Genomic DNA, 23,168 nt, shown 5'->3' on the forward strand with positions numbered 1-23,168 from the left:
AGTGGTACTCGGACATTAATTGGTACAAAGAGGGCAACCACACAACCCTTTATTCTTAACAGATTGTTTCGGGTGACAAAGTTCCAGAGTGACTTAATGTAGTATTCCAATGAGTAATTAAACTTGGCCTTATTAAATAGCATTAACTAAAGTAAGAAGGAATGTCTGGAAACACAAGGTCTGATATACAGCCCTCTTGCAAAAGATTAAATTGCTCTATGGTCAGCATGGCTTATGCATTAAACTGATCAGCATTTTTTTTTTCTGAAGACCAACTGAGCCAACATAAGGAGGTTGCAATAAAACAGATTTCTCCTGAAGTGTCAGACCTAAAACAAGTCAAATTTCTGGCCCATCCACCAGTCTGTAACTTTAAATTCTGTACTTGACAGCAGCCTGAGTTTGAAAATACGAAGCTGGTTAGAGCTTTCACTCAGTCTGGGCCTTTGTCTTAGGACCTGCATGAAGTGATGATTTAACATGTTTAAGTAGGTCGCTGTGTCAGTATGCATGGGCTGCAAAAAAACAGGTAAAGGTTCATTCCATGCTGAAAGGCAAAGAAAAGAAACAGTACATTTCAAAATGTTGGGGGAAGCTTGGGGAAGGAGTGCAGCCTCCTTTTTGGGAGATGCTTCACAATGATTGTAAAATGACCCAAGGCTAAAGTACATTTACTAAACAATATACTGTTAAAGGGTGTGGTGTAATGCCTACAGTATGTGCCATTGTGATTCGTGAGAAAGACAGGGAAATTTAATGTGGAAATATTCCAGTTAAATGACTGAAACATCAATCCTTTCCCCAATACGCCAATGTATTTCCTTACAAAACTGTAGCTTGTTCTAATTCTTAGCCATATTTCAGAAAGATATCCAGGAGACCCCATCATTGTAGCTTCCAGTGTTTGTCAAGCTGAAGAAGCCCATCCACTGCAGCTGTGTTCCAAAGTGCCAAGCTGTCCCTGATGTGACTGTCAATTACATCTGTCAATGCAGAGAAGCTAGCACATGCTTCTCTCCATACAGAAAGTGATCCATACAGTTAAGTGCTAGCTTAAGAGGTACAGAACACCCTGGAGTGATGACCTGACTGTTCCTCTGTACCATATGTCTAAAATTACTTAATCAACGTCATTCAGACTTTAAGAGATCTAACAAATTTTAAGTATGTTAAAATGATTAAATAAATCATTTAACTGAGAAGCAGACTCGGGAAGGGACATCAGGAGCTTGTCACCTCTGGTACAAACTATTGAACAGTGCTAGAAATCCATTTTAAAAGAATCCGCATACTTGGATAAAGGAGGAGCTCTTTCTGTAACTTTGCATAGCTTGTATACTGTTTTATATATTTAATCTGCACATGTATTGATGGCTTACAGTAAATCCCTCTAGAGAATCATCACATTGGTTGACCATGTGTTTCCCTAAACGAACCTTGTTTCTCCAGCAGCATGTCACCACACTCCCACAACACTGGTCATGATTCACATTTCCCCATTAAACTTTAGCTTTGTACTGTCATTTTGTAACAAATTTAGTGTTATTATATCAATTATGAGGTCAGAACAGGTACATTTTAAAAAATTCAATTGACCTCATTTAAAGATCCCTTGTTACAATAATGTTTAATGCTGCTTAGCCTATTAAGACAGCAGGGCATATAAAATTACTGTGCACTTAGTCTGGCAGGTTCCCTGAATATGATGATGTCTATGATTATAAATGTACAAGTATAATGAGTACAAAAATGTCCAAGTGCAAATTATATAGTCCATCACATTCTTCACATCTCTGATTTTCTTTTGGGGTTTTTATAATATTCCTTTATGATTCTTTGAAATAATACATTTAATATGCTTACTGTGTCAGAATGAAATGCAGTTAGCGGAGAATACATTTTTGATTCACCCACTTCAAAATCTATCCAGGATTATCTGTGGTTTTTAAAGTACCCACTCCTGTATAATAACCCCCCCACCCCCATTGAAATATGACTCTCTCCTCAGCCATGGTTGTTAACTGGATAGGAAGTTCTAAATTGTTTAGAGGTTAGAGTAGGCAGCTGCATCAGTATGCAAGGTGAGAAGGAGGTTAATTCGACACTTAAAAGTGAAAGGAATTAAGCACATAGCATTTCTGCTCTTGAGCCTCTTCAGGTGTGTCTCACCTGCTGTAAAGTCATGTTTCTTATTCTTTCTTAATTATTTAGTTTTGTAAAACAATACATGGGAACAAAACCACACAGACATACTGTAACCCAAGTTTCACACAATTTGGGCAGAAAGACAGGAGATAAGCCATTCATCTGTAATCAAGGTGACAATTACTACACATTATTAAGCATAAAAGATGTCCTTTGGTCATTTATTTGTCCCCCTGTGCACCATGTGCTCTACACATTTATTTATGTTCAAGCCTTATAACCAGTTAAATTATGGTTAATTTGTGCTGCCAGACAATAGAGTTTATGGTGGTGACATAATCAAAATTGTTCCAATGGCTACTAGATGCCACAAATCTTTACACTGGTGTATGTGTGTTTATTATGTCCACCCTCTGCACACACCAATAGATAGAGATAGAAGACAAATACCACTTGCATTAATACCAATTCAGCAAAATTAATTATAACATTTCAGCAATAGAACTGAAACACAGTGGTGCACAGTGTACAATGCACCCGGTAAACGTTTTGTTTTCCCATTGGAAGCAGGAAGCAGATAAGCATTGGGCAGGACTCTATACAAATAAACTATTACAAATCATAAGCCTATAATAATAGTCCATGGAAAAGCCATAACAGTAAGTACAGCAAATGGTGCTCACGCCTTTTATACGTGCGGAACGTGCTGTTTTGTAAATAAGGCCTTGGGAATCCAGGCTGGCCCCAAGGTAACCTATTACAGTTTTCAGGCTCAGTGTTTCAAGAGTAATTGCTACTTCTTGCATCAAAAGATATTGAAAAAGTAGAGCCTACTCGACTGTGTGTCGTCCTGCTCTTCTCTTCGAAGACATGGTGCACAAGTGATCAGAAGGCTATTTCTATTTTTGAGAAGAAAATACAATGCATTTTCAGAACAACAGTGCTCAAGTTCCATTACACTGTCAATTTACTGTTATTGAAAGCACTTTCAATTCCATCTCTGAAAGTGAAAGGAAAAATAAATAAATAAAGGTCGGGGGGAAATTCAAGGAGCCCTAATACCTCTCGAAGCAAAGGTCATTGCTTCAGACATTGAGGTCACCATGCAGCACAGAATCGTTCAACTTCATCATGTTTCTTCAGAGCAATTCTAGAGCTCAAATCATACAGTTTGTCCTTTTAAACTGGGCCCATGTGGAGCAGCAGTTTTATCTTCATTGTTTGAAGAAAGTAATTTGAACAGATATAATTTCAGAGAAAAAGAACATCATGCCTTCAATAAAAATGGCACTGCTGCTGCTCTGCAATATATTTTCTCTAAGACGACAAGCTAGTACAGTCTTCAGTGTGCGTATGACTGGAAATTAATGTCTTCACACACCTGCTTTTCTTCCTTTCTATAAGTAATTGTTTTCAAAAACTGTTAAATATTTTTGTTCTAAAGAAAATTAAACGAAACACATTATGAAACCTAAATATCGGCACCTACAGCCAGCAATGTGCAGTAGCCAGGGGGCTGTGGGTTCGTATTCTGAATGGGGCACTGCTATACCCTTGAGCAAGGCACTTCACTCAGAATGCTGTATAAATGGGAACAAATGTACAGTAAGTTGCTTAAGATAAAAGCGTATCACCAAATAAATTAATACTAATAACCCTGGCTCCAGTTTAGATGAAGTCCATATGGTGGATGTCTAACATGATGGTGTGGTTTGATCGACTGCCTGACTGGCAGGAGATTACTAGGATTGACAAATCCTCATTAGCTGTTCACTCACTCAGGTGATCACATGGGCCAGATGCCTTAAAAATTGACTCAAAAGAATTTGACCTAATTTTTGTCTGGCATCATTGAATTGGACCAGTGGTTCAATGTTTCATTATTCGAAAACCAATAAATCTTTTAAATAATAATTATGTGTTCCTTCTCCTGGAGCTTTCTGTTTGTTATTCACATAACAAAACACATATTTGTTTGTATTTTTTGTTTTATTTTACGTCCTACCAAGTTTGGTCAAAATTTCAATTACTCTGGCCATACCAGATTTCAAGCACAGCTTGAAGTCACCGTGCTGAAAAATTGTTAGTTTTCTAGTTGAGAAAACAGGTAGGAGTGAGAGAGCTACCAGTGTCACTGTTTACCTGACCTGACCAAATGTGCATAAAGACATGCAAAGCATTACCTCATGTGAAGAAGAACCATGGAGCTCTAGTGAGGGTGAATCTAAAATGATGTCTCTAGTCAACTGTAATCCATTCAACTGTATATTTCTATAGCACTCTTCACCCTAGAGCATTGCACAGAATTAAACAACACAACACGCAAACACAAAAAAATCCAAATTGTTTCTAAGATACATTTAACAAATAAACATTTTCAATTGAGACTTAGAAGAACTCAAGGGTTCAGCCTGCCTGAAGTCTAGCAGGACAGAAATTCACAAACAGTGAGCACCTATCACCTAACACCTATCAACAGCAGATAGGTGCAGCTCCAGCTGTTTTCCAGAAGTGTTTTGGTCCAGCTAGAGGCAGTGTTTGCAGAACTCAGACAGCTTAAGGATATAAGGATATAAGTACAGTACCTATACAGTAAGTGGATACAAGGAAGTCCATGAAGATATGAAGAATAGTGATTATGAAGAGCCATGAGTATTAATTTAGATAATTTAAAGTCAATTAGATGATTACAAATAATGTGGTGAAATAGTACAATATTTTATGATTAAGATATGTTAAGACTGTAGTGCTGAAGCTCCTTTTTGAACAAGTTAAAGCTTCTTATAATAATAGAGACAAAAACAGCAACTAAGGCATTGCAAAAACTGAGATATTAGGTTATAACTATATTACTGACATCTCTATATCCCTCAAGTCAAGTACATATTTTAATATAGCTTCTGTATACTGTATATATGAGATAGAAATACAGCAATATATAAAACAGAAAGGATAATAATAGTTTCCATCAAACATAACATTCATTTGGCTCACTACATACCTATTTCAGTTAACAAAATCTTTGAATTCAGTTACAGAAATGTATAGCCATCCACTTCTGGATTTCATTTAAGCCTTTAAATTCAGATTTTTAAGGTTGTCTTTTCTTAAAACAGGAGCAGCAAAAACGAGAACATAGGAACAGATCTGTGTAATAATGTGTGTTCTGTTTTCAGAATTATAAAGATTTTTCTGAAACAATATTGCTATTAAATAATGATTTAGATGGTAGCTGTTGAGAAACCAACTGCAATGCATTGTAATATTCCCAGTCTTCAACACCAACAGATACAGTATGTAACAAAAATCCAAACAAGTGGCACAGTCGCTTTTTAAAATCAGTCTAATGGTGCCTATGGTGAACAGTAACAGACTGATTTTACAATAATATTGGGTTGTGAGGAACAGTAGGATCAGTCACTCTTATCATATACTGATTCCATGATAATGGACATGTTAAGAGTGAAGATAATGGGTTTTCTCACTTGCACTACAGGACCTTTGAACTAGGGAAAAGATCTAGTTTAAAAAGGGCAACATTCATGCATATCTAAATATTATTTCTGGGGTTGCCAGCCCCATAATGCAGTACCACTGTGACATTTAAGGCTTTTAAATAGTGAGGCACATTGAAGTTGACAACTCTCATGGCATAATAACTTAGATCTTTTAATCTAGATCTAAATTTAGCTTTGCATCTTGAGCATCTTAAGTACCAATTTACCATAATTGGTCATTAAATAACACATAACTTAACAATCCCTGAGCCTTCCTTTCCACAGCCTTCTGTCACAATAATCCGACAGTGTAAGACAGAAAGACATGAGTCAATTTCGACAAGGAAAGAAGTGGCTCCGGAGTGGATCAGCTGGACTCTCTGAAAAAAGTGGTTGCCATTTGAAGATCATCCTGCTGCTGCTGTTGCTTAGATGGAGACCAATACGAGCTGAAATGAGTCTTGTTGTGTCATTTATTATAACACCAGTATGGGTGGGAAATAAGGCAATAATGATGAGAGATTAGAGAAGCCACTACAGCAAAGATGACAGTGTAACACATCAGGTAAGAGTGCTGTGCGCAGGTATTCGATTACAGTGGCTTCATAAGCCATTAATCATTAGGGTTTCCCCTCTCCCTCTTGCAAGCTCTCTTTGCTTTTTAGGAAAAATGAGCATCTGATGGACTTCCCAGACTAGACCACCCCTGTGGCAGAAGAGTCGGCACTCAGGTCTCACTGCCAGTTTGCCTTCCCCACCCCAAGCAGAGCGCTTATTAAACTTCAAATAAAATCAAATTACTATTTATTTCCCTTTACATGACATATTCATCATTTTAACTTTCAGAATCTTTGTGTAATATATACATTCTCTTTTCAAACAAGTAAATATAATCTTAATAATTAACAAACAACACTTTTTAAACTAAGGTGACTGGCATCTCTATAAATCTCAAATACTTTGTAAGAGGACTCAGGAGGGCATTTAACAAGTGCTAGACACATGGAAAAGTTAGTGTTCATGCGTGTGGTGGCAAATAAATAAAAAAAGGCTGCTACCACAAAAATCAGGAGGTCAGATGTGGAATTTGAAGCTGAAATATCGTAATTGAAGTATTAGTTTAAAATATATAACCTACATCAACATTACTATTTTCCACTGGTGCAGATTTTCCACAGAGTGTTGTTCACTCGTGGACACACTCGGTAAGTGACAGATGAGGAAAGACTCCTGATATCACATCAAATGGCAATTGATTAAATTGATTCAATTTTAGGCACTAAAAAATAAAAAAAAAAGCTGTGGAAGAAACTTCATTTTTAATATTGGTCTTCAACAAATTAGTAGTCTGTCGTTTCCTGCCATCACTGAGGTGGTGCAAATAGGAGCAGGCAGACAAAGCCGATGACACACTGCTCTATCCTATTTAAGAAGCACAGCAGCTCTCTACGAAGTGGGGAAGGAACACTGCCCAGGAAGCAGAGAGTCGTGTCATCAATTACCCCTCTGACGTGCTAATGACTAAAGAGAGGCAGGGGACCGGCGGTGATAGGCCCATTCATCTTGCCATCGGACAACAGAGGTGTAGCTGAGTCCCGCCACACTCCATCTCCCACTGTCCCCTGCCACGAACGCATTCTGACACCCGATCAGATAGCAACAATGTTACCTATCTGTCATCCTCCCTGCCTGAAAGGCACCTTGACGGAGACGGCTAGTGCTGACATTGACTTACAGTTCCCCTGCCTCCACGTCCACATGTTCATACTTCAGAGAGGGATGAGATTTACTGGACTGCAGATAGCCTTGTGTGTGGAAGGGTGATGTGCTAATTATGAATGAGCTGCTTCTTGACGCACAAGAAAACTGTAATGATGTACAGTACCGTACACATGCCTCCTTGGTTCCTAACTTACTTAATGTGAGGAATAATAACAAATCAGACTCCTACAAAACATGAGAAAAAGGGAAGTACCACTACATGGGTTTTTGTTTTTTTTTGGGGGGGGGCACTGTGTTTATAGCATTAAGAGGAAGAGGAAGGTTTTCTCTGCTTTATATTGCCTTACACATGCAGTGCATACAGCCATGTGTGTTTTACCTTGCTGTTTTGAGATAATTAAATATAAATAGTATATATTTCATATACTGTATACATACCAGTAAGGTAAAACTTACAGGAACAATGACAAAAGGACACCCTGGCAGCAACCTTGGCATTACCTACTGTAGGTAATGTTCAAGAGGAAATTACATATCCCATTTCCTGTGTAAGGACTCACTGTCTGAAAGCCATACAGTCTCTGCAACTAGTGCTTTCAGAGTCAAGCAGATTATGTTAGAAAAGTTTTGAACAGCACTATTTTTTCACTGAGCACTACTGCTCATTATAGAGTAAAAGAGGATGTGCACCAGCGTCCTGCTTCAACACTGCCCACCCAGAAATTCTGTGACACTAGACGGCTTTCCTGAGAACCTCTTCCACACCCTTATCAGTCTTTGCTGTAGTAGCAAAGACCTTTACTGTAGTAGCTACAGGATACCACCAAAAATCCAAAAGAACAACAATGGATTATCACACAGAGCACTTATGATAGGACATGAAATACTAAAAAGACTCCTAGAACGCAAAAGAAATATGTTTAACAAACAGAGAAGATTTTTAAAGCAAGTGATCCTTTCAGATGCTAATTATATATATTATATATAAATATATATATTACATAACTATGTAAAGACTAAACTGCTATCATGCATTTTAGATAAATGTACTCAAATGGAAATGCCATGTTATCCCTGCCTAAGCATTTATACTGTAGTCTTTGGTATTTCTATACAATTTGCTGGTGCTCCTTTAATGTGATGTCAGATTGAGTAAAGTGAAACTCTTCCTATCATAATGTCCAGCTCACACAGTTTATGCCTTATTGATTTGTAGAAACAGATCTGTAAAGAGAATTATCCCACCTTTGAGCTATAGGGGTGATGTCAGTCCTCATAAAGGCTTTTTTATTCTTAGGCAGAGACACATTAGAGGCAATAAACAACTAAGTAAGTGGAGTTCTTGGTTTCTTACAGGTTAACTCATTGGATTTCAAATTCTGCTTCACTCTCCCTTATGCGTAAAGCAATTTCCCAGCTACAGTGTTTGTCTTCTTTGCACTGTTTCGTTTTACTCAGCCACTGACAATGCAGTATATACAACATAATGTCCAAATTTTCCCCTCTTTTTCTACACAGTTGAGAATGATAGTTCTTCTGACATGACATGACAGTGCATGGAAATCTCATTCTCAGCATGTGCAGGCAGGCGTGTCCATTACAAACCCTCAAAATTAGAGTTTATAATAAAATGTAATCTACAAGGTGAAAAGTCAAGTTTGAAATATCTAGTATTAGCTGAGTATTCTTATTGGTACTTTGAATTTAACTAGTAGAATTCGATTTTAACTTCCAATATCGAGATTAAGTAAAATGCTTTAAGAAAAGAAAAATAGCGTAGTGGCTTAGTAATTCTTATTTTCATGATACAGTTTATCTGAATTATTTTCTGTTATTAGAAACAAGATGTTAAAATGATCTGTAGCAGATATCAGGAGTTACATAAATACACGTAAAAACATATAAAGACAAAGCATTTACTGGTCAAAAGACTGTTCAATCCTTTGAAGAAGCCTGGGATTAATTTATTTCCTTTTTGAATTCTAGTAACAGTCTTAAAGTCTAGGTTAAATATTTAAAGGAGCTTAATGAGGGTTATAAGAACATTAAACCAGAAACTTTTAAATATATATTTTAATAACTTTAAACTTTGTTCCCCTGACACTAAGAATGTGTGAAAATCATTGAGCACTCAGATTTATTAGTGTATATAGTCAAAGATAAAAGAGTTGGCATCCTTTATCTGAAACATTATTTACTGATTCATTTAAGTTTGCCAAACTGCTTATTTTACAATGACATAATTCTGAGGGTTCTTGAACACTGCTTCATCCAAGTAATAAGCAGTAAAGATTATATGTGAATTAACTTTGTACTGAAAAATCCCATCTGTAAATTCTGTCTGAGTGTACTGTGAACAGGCTTGTTCTTAATACTCTATACTATATTTATCCTGACGCTTTCAAAACTGAGATTAGCAGTGAAAGGTTAACATTAACATTAAAATTATTTATTTAAACAGCCAGAAGAAATCATTGGATCAATTACCTGCAAACAACCAAATGAGTTAGATAAACCAAATGGCCTCATCTTTGTAATATTTTTTATGTTCTAATTTTTCACACACTTGAAAAGCACCCAAACTATAATGAGGAATTAAAATGACTTTTTTATTACAATTGTCTTTGCAAACATAATGCTATTTTTTTTGTTAGGATTATGTACTGTATGAAGTGTGCAGGTGCCACCATTATTAATAATTAACCATAATTATCTTAAATCTTGTTAACGATAATGTGAAATTTACTGCATGTGAAATCTATCAAACTATAGTACATTTCATGGATATGAGTCTAGGACTGGTGCCATAGATTATGGGATAATTCTGTGTGATGAGATGCATGTACTGTACATGTAGATTAGGTTTGGTACTGGCATTATGAATGTTACACTGTGTACAATGTGTTAATGTATGTTAGCTTTGACACTAGGATCTTGTGTGAGAACTAGTAAAAGCAGTTTCTGAGGAACTGAGATCAACCTGCTTCTGCTATTATCTACTCCCTATTCTTGTTGAAAAAGCTTACTTACCCCCTTCTATCCTCCATATTAATTATCTCTGTATTTCTTCAAAGTTTTCCTGTGGTTAAAGGAATTAGCCTTAATCCCAGTCTTCCACATGAAATGCCACTACAAGTAGCCCATCCGTGCCAATTGTATTGCAATTCTAAATGGATAAATCTGTTATTTTGACTCTGACTGCTGAAATCTTCATATTTTATCAATAAGGGTCTTCAGAAAACCTAATGATCTTCTGCCCTGTGCATGGAATCAGGTTTGGAAAGCATAAATAAATCCTGTTGTTATTCGAAACAAGTACAGTATACCCGTCTCTTTTTCTAGATTTGAAAAGAATGTTACCTCATAGGCTCCAGGCCCTGGAGTAGATCCTTTAGGTTCCTTAAAACGATCTTCTTTGGACACTATTAAAGCCATCTTTGGACTTGACTTCATCAAAGGACTGTACTGGCCAGGACCTTATGAATGAGGTAAAAATCATGTTAATTGAAGATTTGAAGAAAAGAGAAATAAAGGCACTTCCTAACTCTTTACAAATTTGTTCTTTGGACACAGAGTGTAATGAGCCCATGAATCAATAACATGAGCTCCCATAATCTAGTCCCAGTTGGTGGAGTGTTAACTAAATGAATAACACAGTGCACACATAGTAAATTTATAAAACCACTCAAGTCACGTATTGATAAGGTAGCAGTATTTATCCCTAGAGTCATAATTACTCAAAGAGAAACAAGGAAATTAAAAGCATTTCAACATTTTTTTTATTTGCTATGATTTCAAAAAGGCAATCAGAACTGGACTTGCTAAACAACACATCTTCTACAAACTTTAGAAAATTAGGTTCCATGGTAAAAATAAATATGGTGAAAAGTCTTAAATACAGTACTGAATATTTAAGACCATGTTCTGTAACTGCTGTTAAATGTGATATTTTAAAGCACTTGAGATAGTCAGCTCTTGCTGAACAAACCAGTAGCTAAGACTAAGATATATTAGACTAGATTAGTTTTACCTGGTTGAGTAGTTAATAAATAAATAATGAGACAGAACATGCAAAATGAAGAATTAATTTAATTATGCCATATCTCCGATGGGAATGTGACATTTACATTGTGAAAAAAGCCAATAGACTATCAGATCAAAAATAGCAGAAACTAATTAAGAAAAGCTGCCCAGGGGTGTGCATTCAACATTTCCACAAGCTCTTATTGAGCACTGTTTCTTGACCCTCTGGTACTTTAAAGGTGCTTACTTGTACAAAAATTAGATTGCTTTTTAAGTTCCATTGCATATTGTGAATTTTATACTTTACCTGGAGGACACAAATTTGCACAGTCTCCATCACTTGCAAAAATTATTTTAAAAAGCTGAATCGCTGAATGCATTCTAATCAATTATTCAAAAAATGATAGCTGAAAACTGAGCAGGAAGAATATACTTAAAAATGCTAATGAAAAATACTGAAATCTTTCTCAAAATTATGTTTGAGAACATGTTCTGCAAATAAAAAATCTATTTAAATGCAAATAAACTCATCATTAGGAGTTTGAACTGATGTTTTGAAGAAAGGGGAGGTATAAATTATCCAAAGAAGTCATTAATTTATCAATTTTGAAATATATCATTTTGTGCGCAGTCTTATTGTGCTAATATTTGATTAAATCCAAAGAGAAATTGCCAAGCACCATATTGGATCACATCTTGTTATTTTGTAGGGTGCAGCAAGCATCAACAAAGCTATGACACTCTCGATGTTTTTAAGTGGATGAAATTTAAAGTATGTAAGTGCTTCAGAGTCCAAACCAATACGCATGATCATCAAGAGTCAGATTGGAGTAGTATTGATGTCAAAGTGGAAGAATCTGTTTCCACTGTATATCTCTTCCTTTGTCTCTTCTACCAGTTCTGAACCTGCTCTGTAACTCCACATTTTCTCATTTTCATACTACTGTGTAGTATCGTACTACAGCTCCTTATGACAGTTGGTTGCAGTATAATCACAACCTGTTTTTCTCACAGATAGAGCATTATTATTATTCATTTGACCCTGGCTTTATCCAAGGTACGTTACAGTTACAGTGGCACAACTGAGTTATACAGTATGTAATTGATTGTTTATAAACCTGCTGGTTAGTCAGAGTATCCATGTATTGGTAGTTTTAGTCTTTTGCATGTGTTTTATTTATTCATTATAGGAGTTCACGGCAAGAACAGTAATTCTACATCTCATTGTTTCAAGAGTAAAAATAAAATTAAAAATAAAGAAAGAATAAAATGACCTACTCTCTGATATACTGTATGGATTCCAAACATGTAACACTTTATAGTCCCCTTATTGAAACTGGTTGAAAATGGTTGGAACTAAATGATACTGTATGTGGGAAGCTGATTCTCTCTCTTGATGGTGTTTCTAAATGCATTGGCATCTCCTTCATAGTTACTTCTTCAGCTATCTGTTAATGGAAACTGCATTGGAGCATCCTCATTACTGGCACAACATGAAAGCCATTTTGTGAAACATGAGGCTATTAATAGGATTAATAATGATTATCCTATTACACTGGTGTTTTGCCCTAAAGCAGTACTGTATAGGGTTTAATTTCCAAAACTTTCTTAGCTTTTTTGAAAGACCCAGCTGACTCATGTTCTTGTAACAGAATTTTTTTTAAAAAGTCAAAATTCTGTCTCAAATGTAATCGGAAACTAATATACTAAAATACATACACTGGTTAAGAACCAATTTAAAAAAGAAAAGTCATTAATATTATTTTATTTAATGCATGTATTTTAAATTAGCATGAAATTAGCTCAATAATGATTAAAGTGTATATCTGATTCTAAGTTTTCTCATTGAGTCTTTGCTCAGTAAAGCATTTCAAAAGTGCATATTATCATTGAAAGTGAAATCTATTATCAAAAAATCAAGGGCCTGAAATAATATTGGAAGCTGCCCATATTAAATGTATGCGTCTTATCATTCAGCTTCTTGTCATGAAGAGGAGCTTTGTCTTAGTAGTCAGTGATGAGTCAGTGAAGTCTAGGTCATCAGTGAAGCTATGGGCAAGCGGAAGTTATTATAAGCAGGAAGCAAAAACATGAATATCAAATATCAGACAGGTGGCACTGAAATGGACAAAGCAATATATGAGAAAAGACCTAGAAGTATATGTAGATTCTTCACTTTCTTCAACTTTCTTCAACTAAGTGGTGAGGGGAAGCAATAAAAAGCTAAATAATTACTTTAAGAATGTACAGTACAATAGAGAAATAGCGTAATTACTGCTGGCCTGCAGGGAACACCATTCTAACTCTAAGAAAGGTACCTTAAGGTTTTTAGTCTAGAACGGACATGATTATGTGGAGACTTAAGTATTCAAAATCCAGAAGGCATTGACCAAGCCAACTCAGGGGATTCCTTCCAGACCAGGAACAACACAAGGATGCGGAGACATGTAGAATTAGGTTTAGAGCCATTCTTGAAGGCAGGAGACACTTTCTTTCTTTCAGTCTGGAGCCTACTTCCATTTCAAGTGGTTTAAGCTGATTGAGTGGGCTCTTTTAAAAATCAGGAAATGGACAGATATAACTCTTACAACTTTAAACTGCTATCTTCCACATGAGCATGATGGGCCAAATTGCCTTCTCTCATTTGAAATCTTTCTTGCATTCTTATCATCTGAAAATGATTTCTAATGAAGATGTATTCCTCCTACCAAAGAGAATTGGGCCATCATGTTCATTTGGTTTCTAAGAGCTAATAGAACTGAGGATCTATAACAGCCATTTCCTAAAAGAAACAATGGTATTAGCTTCAACAATATTGCTAAGTAGCTTATTCCAGAGTCCCACAAATCTTCATGTAAGAGTGCCTCCTGTTCTGAATTTTAAATGTGCTCCCTTGTAGTTGTAGCCTGTCAGTAAAGGACATCCCTTTGAGCCAGGCGATATACCCGGTCAATAATCTCTGGACTATTTACAGTATATAGTGTGATGACCAAAATTAAACACAGTAGATCTTATTAATTTTAATATTTTCACTAGTTTTACTGTAACATCAATTTATTTATATTGTACATTCTTCACTATATATCCTCTATTGTGTTTGCCCTTTTTATTGCTTCCTACATTGTCTAGAGGATGTAAATAGTGACAGGCAGACATGGAAATGGTTATGCAGCTTCATATGCTTTCAAAATAAAAGGATTCTTTAAGAAAACATTTGCATTTAGGCAACCTGATACAAAACCACACTGCCAGTTTCTCAAATCCCTTCTAGCGCTTTTCCAGATGAGAGCTCATAAAAATATCTCAGCTTTTCACACAACAGCATTTCAACACAGCAGATTTTTTTAGAAATCATTTAAGGTGTTCAAAGTCAAAGGTTTTTCATCATCTAACTTAATATAGTAGGATGCAACTAGGAAGAGGGAATTTGTATATGTCAAAAAATCTGAGAATTCAAAGGGTTTTGTGAATGAAACCAAAAACATGATAGTCCAATAAGAAATGTCTTAGAACACATACAAAATTAACTACAGTACCTGGTATATCTGGATCAAATTTGATAAAAGCAGGAAGCCTGGAAGCAGCACTAAGGAAGGAGCTCTGTCTCCTCTTCGCTCCTTCGGTGCGAGGTGGGACATAAACACTTTTACTGTGTGTTTTATCAAAAGATTTCCCAATGTCATAGGTGCCTGGGGGAGGTGTGTCCTGAAATACAAGCCATGGAAAATGTTGATAGTTCTCAAAGCAAATAAGCTTTAAAGAATAAAGGCAAAACAGAAAAATAAAGAACAAATAATTAAATAAAGAAATTGGACAAAAATAAACAGTAATGAATTAGAAATGGTCTTTTTGGCGCTCAGTTAACATTGGTGAGAGCACTTCTGCAGTATGCAGTATTATGAACGTAAAATGTACAGTAAACAAGATTCAGGAAATTAATTTTGATGACAAACACAAAGTAAAAAGAAGAAAAACAAGAAAGAAAAAACAAGAAAGCCCTTCTGGGGTTGTGAAAAAGACACACTTGGAGGATTATTGTTTCTTATTCTAAACTGGAGAATTGACATTTACACTTTTTTTTATAAAATCTAGTTTTAAAACCCTATGGTGTAGATTGTGCTGCATGCAAGCTGTGATATATGAAGTCCAGCAATCCCCTGTGACTTGTTTGACAGGGAGCAGAAGCTGTAGTGTTGCCAAGGCATATTCTACAGGAACGACGACACGCTTCTGAAGCTCTTAATCTTTTATGAGAAAAGTGACTCTTGTTGATGTTTTGCCATGGTTTCGGTCCCATCAGACTAAGGTGTTTTTCTCAAGACAAGATCATCACTAAGAGGATAAACTTGTTCTGCAGCCTAATGCACATTATGTGTAATCAGATAATTCAATAAAATATTCTACAACAGTTCACTAGAACAAGAATACTGCCTGTCTTCAGAATCAAAGAACACACCACAAGCAGCTAGTGTACCATAGGTGCAAAGTGACTCCCAAATTCTTACTTTAGCTGACTTTAAATGCAAATGGGTGAATGCACAGCACGTGGCACCTTCTTGACAAGTACATCTAACACAAAGTAACAACGATGTACTCTATACCCACTTGTGAACTATTCATATTTTAAAGCACAATCACAGCAGTTTGTAAAGTATTTTATTTAATGACCAGCCATCACTAGCCATATTTATGACTGTTCTGGCATGAGCAAACAACAAGTTAGTGGTTGGGCATGATTTTGATTTTCTTGCATATGCATGTATGTTGCCTACAAAATACAGCAAAATAACCAACTAGACAACATCTCACAATTCTTCTTCGGCACTGAACTGTATGGACCTAAGCTTTACTTCTTTTCCTGTCCATTGTTAAACTGAGTAGATGGCCGGGTTGTAATTTAAGTGTAAATAATAAGTGTACTCACCACTTACTGAGCACCTGCAAAAGCAGTGGATTTTATGTTTATATCTCCACTGGGTTTAGAGCTTTTCAAGCTGTTTTTTTACATAGAGAGAAAGAACCACAAAATAAAATAAAAAAAATTGGCAATAGAACAGAATATGCAATGTAAACAAAGTCATATTTCACCCGTCTGCTTTCTGCAAAGTGCATTTGGTCCTAAATGTATTTTGTGACATTAATAGAACTATGATGTGCCAGACAACCCCAATCCTGGAAAGGAAATGGTGCAGACACCACGCTCACAGCTGAGACTCACATCTGGCAGCAGCCTAGTTGACAGATTGAAGGAGTGCTTCACTGTCACACATTCCCCCATTACATCTGGATTATTAAATCTAATAAGAAAAACAATCATTGTCCATATTACATCAGGACCCTGACCTCTGATTGCATGACGATGACAAGAATGATCTCTGGCAGTCTGTCACTCTAACCACTGTCAGACATGGATAACTAGACCCTGCTCCTCCCTTCTTCACCTGAGCCCAGCACTCATGTCATGATTCACTGTCAAGCACATTAGGATTAAAATGCTACCCAAGCTATCTGTGATAGCCAGTCACATGTACTATATTGCAGTCAAATGCAAAACCAAGGCTGTTTGCAAGCCATCTAATTTTAAGTAAAGATAGACAAGTCTTGAGTTGCTTTCCATATGAGAGTATATCAACAGGATTATCTATTTTGTCATCACTAATATGATTAAAATTAAAGCAGAACCTGATAAAAAAAACAAAAATACTGTATGTGTTTTACAGTTTTTTAATATTCCCAGGAATTTACTAAAAGGAAATGTGAGTATTGGTGATACTGTAAATATCATTTCATTAGTGGTCAGTCCGGTCTGTTCCCTTTGATAGACAGAACCTGTAAAGGTGTCTGTTTGAACGGGAGACCAGGTAATTCTGTTATTAGCAACACTGAGATTCTCCATGCAGCTATACAGAATCAACCAAACACAGCTGTTGTTAAGTGGGCTACTGCCAGCCACAGGATGCCAATAATTAATTTTTTACACTTGTATAGCACTTTTCTGGACACTCCACTCAAAGCACTTTACAGGTAATGGGAATGGGAATTCTCCTCCACCACCACCAATGTGTAGCCCCCACCTGGATGATTCAACGGCAACCAAAGTGTGCCAGTACTCCACACATGAGCTATCATGGGGAGGAAAACAGAGTAATGAAGCTAATTCATAAAAATATAATAAACCAACCAGCTGTGAGACCTGTGATGAAGAAACATCAGATTTCTTCATCTGTAATCTGTAATCTGTAATCTGATATTTCTTCATCTGTAATCTGTAATCTGTAATCTGATATTTCTTCATCACAGGTCTCACAGCTGGTTGGTTTATTATATTTTTTATGAATTAGCTTCATTACTTCATGTGTTAACCCAAGTTTCTTAGATACTACCTATATTGGGGGCCTTCCAGCATGAAAAATGACAGATGGCTCTGACTAGAGCACACTTTCCTCCAGGGATGACTAGTCATCATCCCTCCTACTGGAGCCTTGAGATGGTTTGATTAACAATCAGCAATTCCAAATAGGAGGTGTAAAAACATTGATTCCAAAGGTTTTAAAAAGGATTCTGAAAATGCATAGAGCCATGGATGAAATTGACATGTATCATCCTAGGACTACACCCAGCACTGAACATTTGCCACATCCTGATGTGAAAAATGTGGACAGATTTCCAAAGCATGTAGGAAAAGGTTAATAAAAAATAAATCCATGATAGTAAAGTCAGAGCAACAAGTGATGACCTAATTTACTGTCTATATGGCAATAGCGCTAGTAAAATCATCAAACACGTATTTAGCTATTCTGGGATCTCAGGGCTGCATGGAAAAAATACTTTCTACTGTTTGCCAGATGACCTGCTACTTGCTATTTCCACTACACCTATTTCCACTGCATGGCTAAAGATAGGAGCTGTAGAGCTGCTTATACAAAATGCATAATGCATCATGTAATGACTCAGTAAATAAAGTACCTCTTGTCATGCGGAGAAAGATTAAAAATTGCTTAACTCTTTAAAGCACAGAACCATCCATTAATTTTCTTAACACAGTTAAGAGTTGTAAAGGTTCTCAATACATAATAAACCATTACATAGTGCTTGCTCTTATTCAGTGCAGCTTATACAGAGACCAGCTGTTGTTGCACTCTTATAAATAAAAGTTTTAACTGAAGTTCGGGAGGGATAACAACAGAAAAAAACTAATTTCACCCAGATGCTTTAAACCACAGTCATCACCGATTTTCGCTACATATATGTCCCTTGCACACACTCTTTCTCACATTATTTTCACATTCATCCAACCTCTACCTCATCTCCACCTTGGCAGCTGCCTCTTGGTTAACTCCTCACTTTGAATGGAGGGATCAATTCTCCTCATCCTCTGGCCAGGAGGCTACCTCTTAACCAAGCAGCCAAAATGTATTACACTTAAATACTTAAAAACATTCACAAAGCATCTGATTCTTAGATGTACTGTAGTTATTCCTCATGAAATAAGGACCTAATTTTCAAAGCTAAATTAAAAAGACAGAATGCAATTCACGGGATTCACTAACTTGCTTCATGTGAGTTAGAGCCAAGGGTGTAACTGATTGATTCCTGGTAACAAGCCACTGGAGAGCTTGATTCCTAATGCACATACAGACCTTTTATGATGCAGGTTTAAAGAATTATAATGACTGGTATAGAAAAGTATGGTATAGTAAATCTAAAAAAGCTTTCCAGTATAGGTACTTCTCAAGAAAATCTTTTTCACACTAACAGACTGCTCTTGTAGGTTTTCAAGATACTCTGACCACCAAACATCTGATTAGAGTGCTTTTAAGAAAGCAGGCTATCCCATCTAAAAACTTGTCCTCTAAGAATGGAGTCTGGGTTCGACATACTAAGAATGGTATAATAGTGCTGATAGTGAGAAAAAGAAAAGAAGTTTCATGCAGCACTTTCATGTATTAAGTTAATCCACTTCCTGTTGATTCAAATCTTTGCCTCTTCCTCACCCACTTCAGCATCATTGTCATCATGCATAACAAGACAGGACAGCTAAATACAACTTATCAGGAGATAGTGGAATATACAGTATGGAGTGGTCTGAAATGTTGAAATATTTCTGTCCTGTAATGCATTGCATTTGATTATTGAGATGTTACCCCTGACCCCAGACCAGGCATATAACCTTGAACAGATAGTGTACATGAAAAAGAGATCTGTAATCTGGTAATCTGTAAAGAGATTGTGCTTGGAGATGAGAAATGGAGGAGATTTTAACCTCTGTCAAAGCTGTGTTAGTGTCTATATTAAATAATTCCAGGAAGATAATAGGATGTCTTTAATATATCCATTCATCAATTTGCCTGTACTGTATATATACTTTTCCTTTTTGATTGTGTGTGTGTTAAATATGCAGAAATTACCACACAAAAACACCTGCATTATAATCTGTGTTCTCTCTTAAATTGTTCATTCAAACCTGCTAATTACCCAACACATCTGAGCTCTTAGCAATTTAAAAGCTGGAATGGCACCAATGTGATATTAAAGATTCTGTAAATTAAATATTTAGACATGCAAACATTAGGATTCATAAACAATTCCTTTTTCTACATCTATAACAGAGTTGTTCAGATAGAATACAAAGACATACTGTACAAATATGATTTGACAAAACAGAGTGCAATAAATCTGTAACTATTTTAGGATTAAGGCATTTTTAAAAAAGCTAATGATGTGAAAGACAGCAGCTGTGATCTCTCACCTCTTCAATAGCTCATCACCTGTATGGCAACATGATGAGTTAATTGCACTTAATCAATGTAAATGTGGCATACAGAACATACCAGCAGGGAGTTTACATTGCTGCACAGTATCGACACTGTAGAATGTTTTAGTTTTTGCTAGTCCAACACTTGCGTTGCTCTTCCAGTTTGTGCCTCATTTGTAGTTTTACTAATTATGCCTCATTAATTTACTTTATTTTACCTGCACGATTCTTCTCTGTACTTATTGTCCAGTACATGTCACATACATTTTCTATACTGTAAGCCAACCTTGATCAGGGCATATGCTGAGCAAATGAATAAATATATAAATAAAACTAAGAAGAACATAAACATCACAGTTATGTCACTAAAAACCAATATCTCAATATCTCAAAAATAACTAATATCCCAGAAACTCAGCAGTTTTAAAAGGTGACTGAGTTCACTGTCTTGAAGGAGGTACCGATTTTTGGATGAGACAATCTACACAATTTGCAAAATTGGCACAATCTGGCCTCTCTAAAGTTCCCCCTAATTCATTTGATTAAGCTGTTTCACACTTCTTCACCTGACTTGCTGTCTGTGTTGGTAGTGATGCTCCAGGCTGAAGTGGGTCCTTTCCTATGTGTACAGAACTTCAGAATCCTTCAGAAAGAGATGTGCTGTATAAACGTAATTTATTCTTATTATGATTCACAGTCGAAAGTTAACCGTGACTTAAGACAATGTCAATACAAGTTATTCCATGTATAATATCCAATTACACTATACTGTATTAATAGAAAAACATATGTTATGACTAATTTGTTTCACATTTCCATTAATTCAGATATACTGAATGTATAATTGTGTGGGTATCTACTAGAAAAACTTAATGTGTTCTAAAAATTGAAAAGGGTAAAATAGAGTTATAATTTCAAACTAATAAGATGATTATAAAAAACAAAGGCTATTCAAAATTCCATCTGTCAGTGTCTCAGTGAATCTCACATCCAAATCTTTGTCCTATTTGGTTGTGTCTGATGTTGCAATTAAATAAGACATGTTTAATTCTGAAACTTCACCTTAATATGTCAGAGGCTGCTACAGGCCAATATGCTTCAATCACAATCACACAAACTGCTTTCCAATGTAATATCTCTGGCATTAGACAGACATTTTCTCCTTCTACAACATACATATTTCTGACAGATTCGGTAATTTGAAAAATGACAGAAGATTAAATATTTTTTCTTCTCTGTTTAGCATCTATAGCAGCACTGTCAAACAGATGAAATGTGAGAAGTAATATGTAATGTATCTGTCTGGTATTAAAAAAGAGAGAAAATATAATTTAAGAAAGGACTATAAACCTTTAGGTGTAGCCAGAGACATCCTTCTCAATCTCTAGCAAGAACATTAAACTGGGAAACCATAGCTAGGAGCGTGGGTCCAGGAGGCTTCACCGCCTTTGAGAGAAGCTATTTGAAAATGATATCAGTTCAGCAGGCCTTCAAATCTGAAGGATAAATAGCAAATGGCAAAATAACCCAGTTAGAGGTACAGTAAATGCTAAGTGAATAAATGTACTGAGCATCAACAGCCTTGTCAATTCCAACTGCAACAAACTCACACAATTCTCAGGAAAAATACATTTTTTCCCATTTGTCTTTCAAGAGATGCTGGATGAGATCTTGGATCAGTTAACTATGACCATGTACCTGGACACTGGTCTCAGAGCAGGATGCCATCATCTTCCGATCATCGACAGGTCTTCAATAGGCAAGTAAGGCATCCAAAGGTGACTGTAAGATTCTCATGTTGCAAGAAAGACGTTACATGAGCAGCATGATGACATGTGTTGTTGAAAATCAGGTGAGGTCCAGAACTTGATCAATGTAGCGCTGTGCAGTCAGGTTGCCATCAATCACTACTTATGGACTTCTGTAGCGACTAGAATCTCCTGGACAGACCATTACTCTTGCCAAGCTGTCAGGAATCATGGTCACTCAGATTGTGGCCTATCATTGACAGACATATTTGAATATAGTGTTTTCCAAGGTTCAAACGTGCTTGCTCTGAACACTCCAGATGACAGGTGTGTTGATTTATTTGTGCACCACATCACTATAGATGTGAATCGCATGAACTGATTATTGCTTCTGCTTCAGGAAACTCAGATCCAGCTGGATTATTACTGCTAAAATAAAGATCAGGGACTTTTACTAGTGTCTGTTTTTTATGCTTGGAAAATGAAATATTAACCTTAAAACCTAGAATTCCCTTTGGGAAATGTCTCTCCATTGCAAATGTCAATTTTATGCCAGATGACCTGTGCTCTGTGAGATCCAGTGCCAGAACTTTCTGTTGAGATTTCTTAAACAAGCTGCCCCTCAGGTCATTTTGTGACATTGACTGGAGGTAATGGGCATTTCCCCTTGTGTTTCGTCAGCACACTTTGAGTAAGGTGGTGATGACAGACCTTTATGATGGAAAATAAATGTCGCATAGGGCCATAGTTATAAGGAGAAGTGTTGGTTTACAAGACTGAATTTTAAACTAATTAAGTAGTTTAATGAAAAGGAGAAATTTAGCACCATGTCCTAAAGCTAGCAAAATACTTGAATAGGTTACAACAGCATCACTTAAGCGTACTAGTTAACTGTAAATGGACTTGGGGAAAGCGCTTTATATGTCCGTCCGAATGCAATTATTCTTAGGTTTAAACACATAAAATCCAAATTGGGAATAGAGACCTAAATGACATTATAAACTGTTTTTAGAATGTAGATTTCTCCAGACATGTAAAGAAGTCCTGCAGAACTGCACACTCTGTTTGACATTGCATGAAATTAGGCAAACCTTTGCATCACATCCTAACATCCACACTTCAAAAGCAAACACTTCAGGCCTCCAGTTTCTACTGGTGCTTCACGTTTGACTCACAGTAGCTATACTGCTGTAAGATGTGTTACATGGCTTTGAGAGGAGGACAATAATTAAAGCTGCAGTGTCTTGTGAAAGCCAGAGCGGCATCCCAAGACTGGCA

General features: G+C 36.3%; 1 protein-coding gene across 1 annotated transcript in view; it reads right to left on the bottom strand.

Annotated features, from left to right (window-relative positions):
* The window catches only part of stpg2 (sperm-tail PG-rich repeat containing 2), a 73,579-nt gene that overhangs the window by 9,356 nt on the left and 41,055 nt on the right, over positions 1 to 23,168 (bottom strand). Inside the window, exons 11-12 of the mRNA XM_088911316.1 lie at positions 14,924 to 15,092; positions 10,725 to 10,840 (exon numbers count right to left, since the gene is read on the bottom strand). Of these exons, the coding sequence (XP_088767442.1) occupies positions 10,725 to 10,840; positions 14,924 to 15,092 (285 nt within the window). The remainder of the gene's footprint in view (positions 1 to 10,724; positions 10,841 to 14,923; positions 15,093 to 23,168) is intronic.

The sequence above is a fragment of the Atractosteus spatula genome, chromosome 3 (genome assembly GCF_055471065.1).
Source record: "Atractosteus spatula isolate fAtrSpa1 chromosome 3, fAtrSpa1.hap1, whole genome shotgun sequence".
Taxonomy (NCBI): domain Eukaryota; kingdom Metazoa; phylum Chordata; class Actinopteri; order Semionotiformes; family Lepisosteidae; genus Atractosteus; species Atractosteus spatula.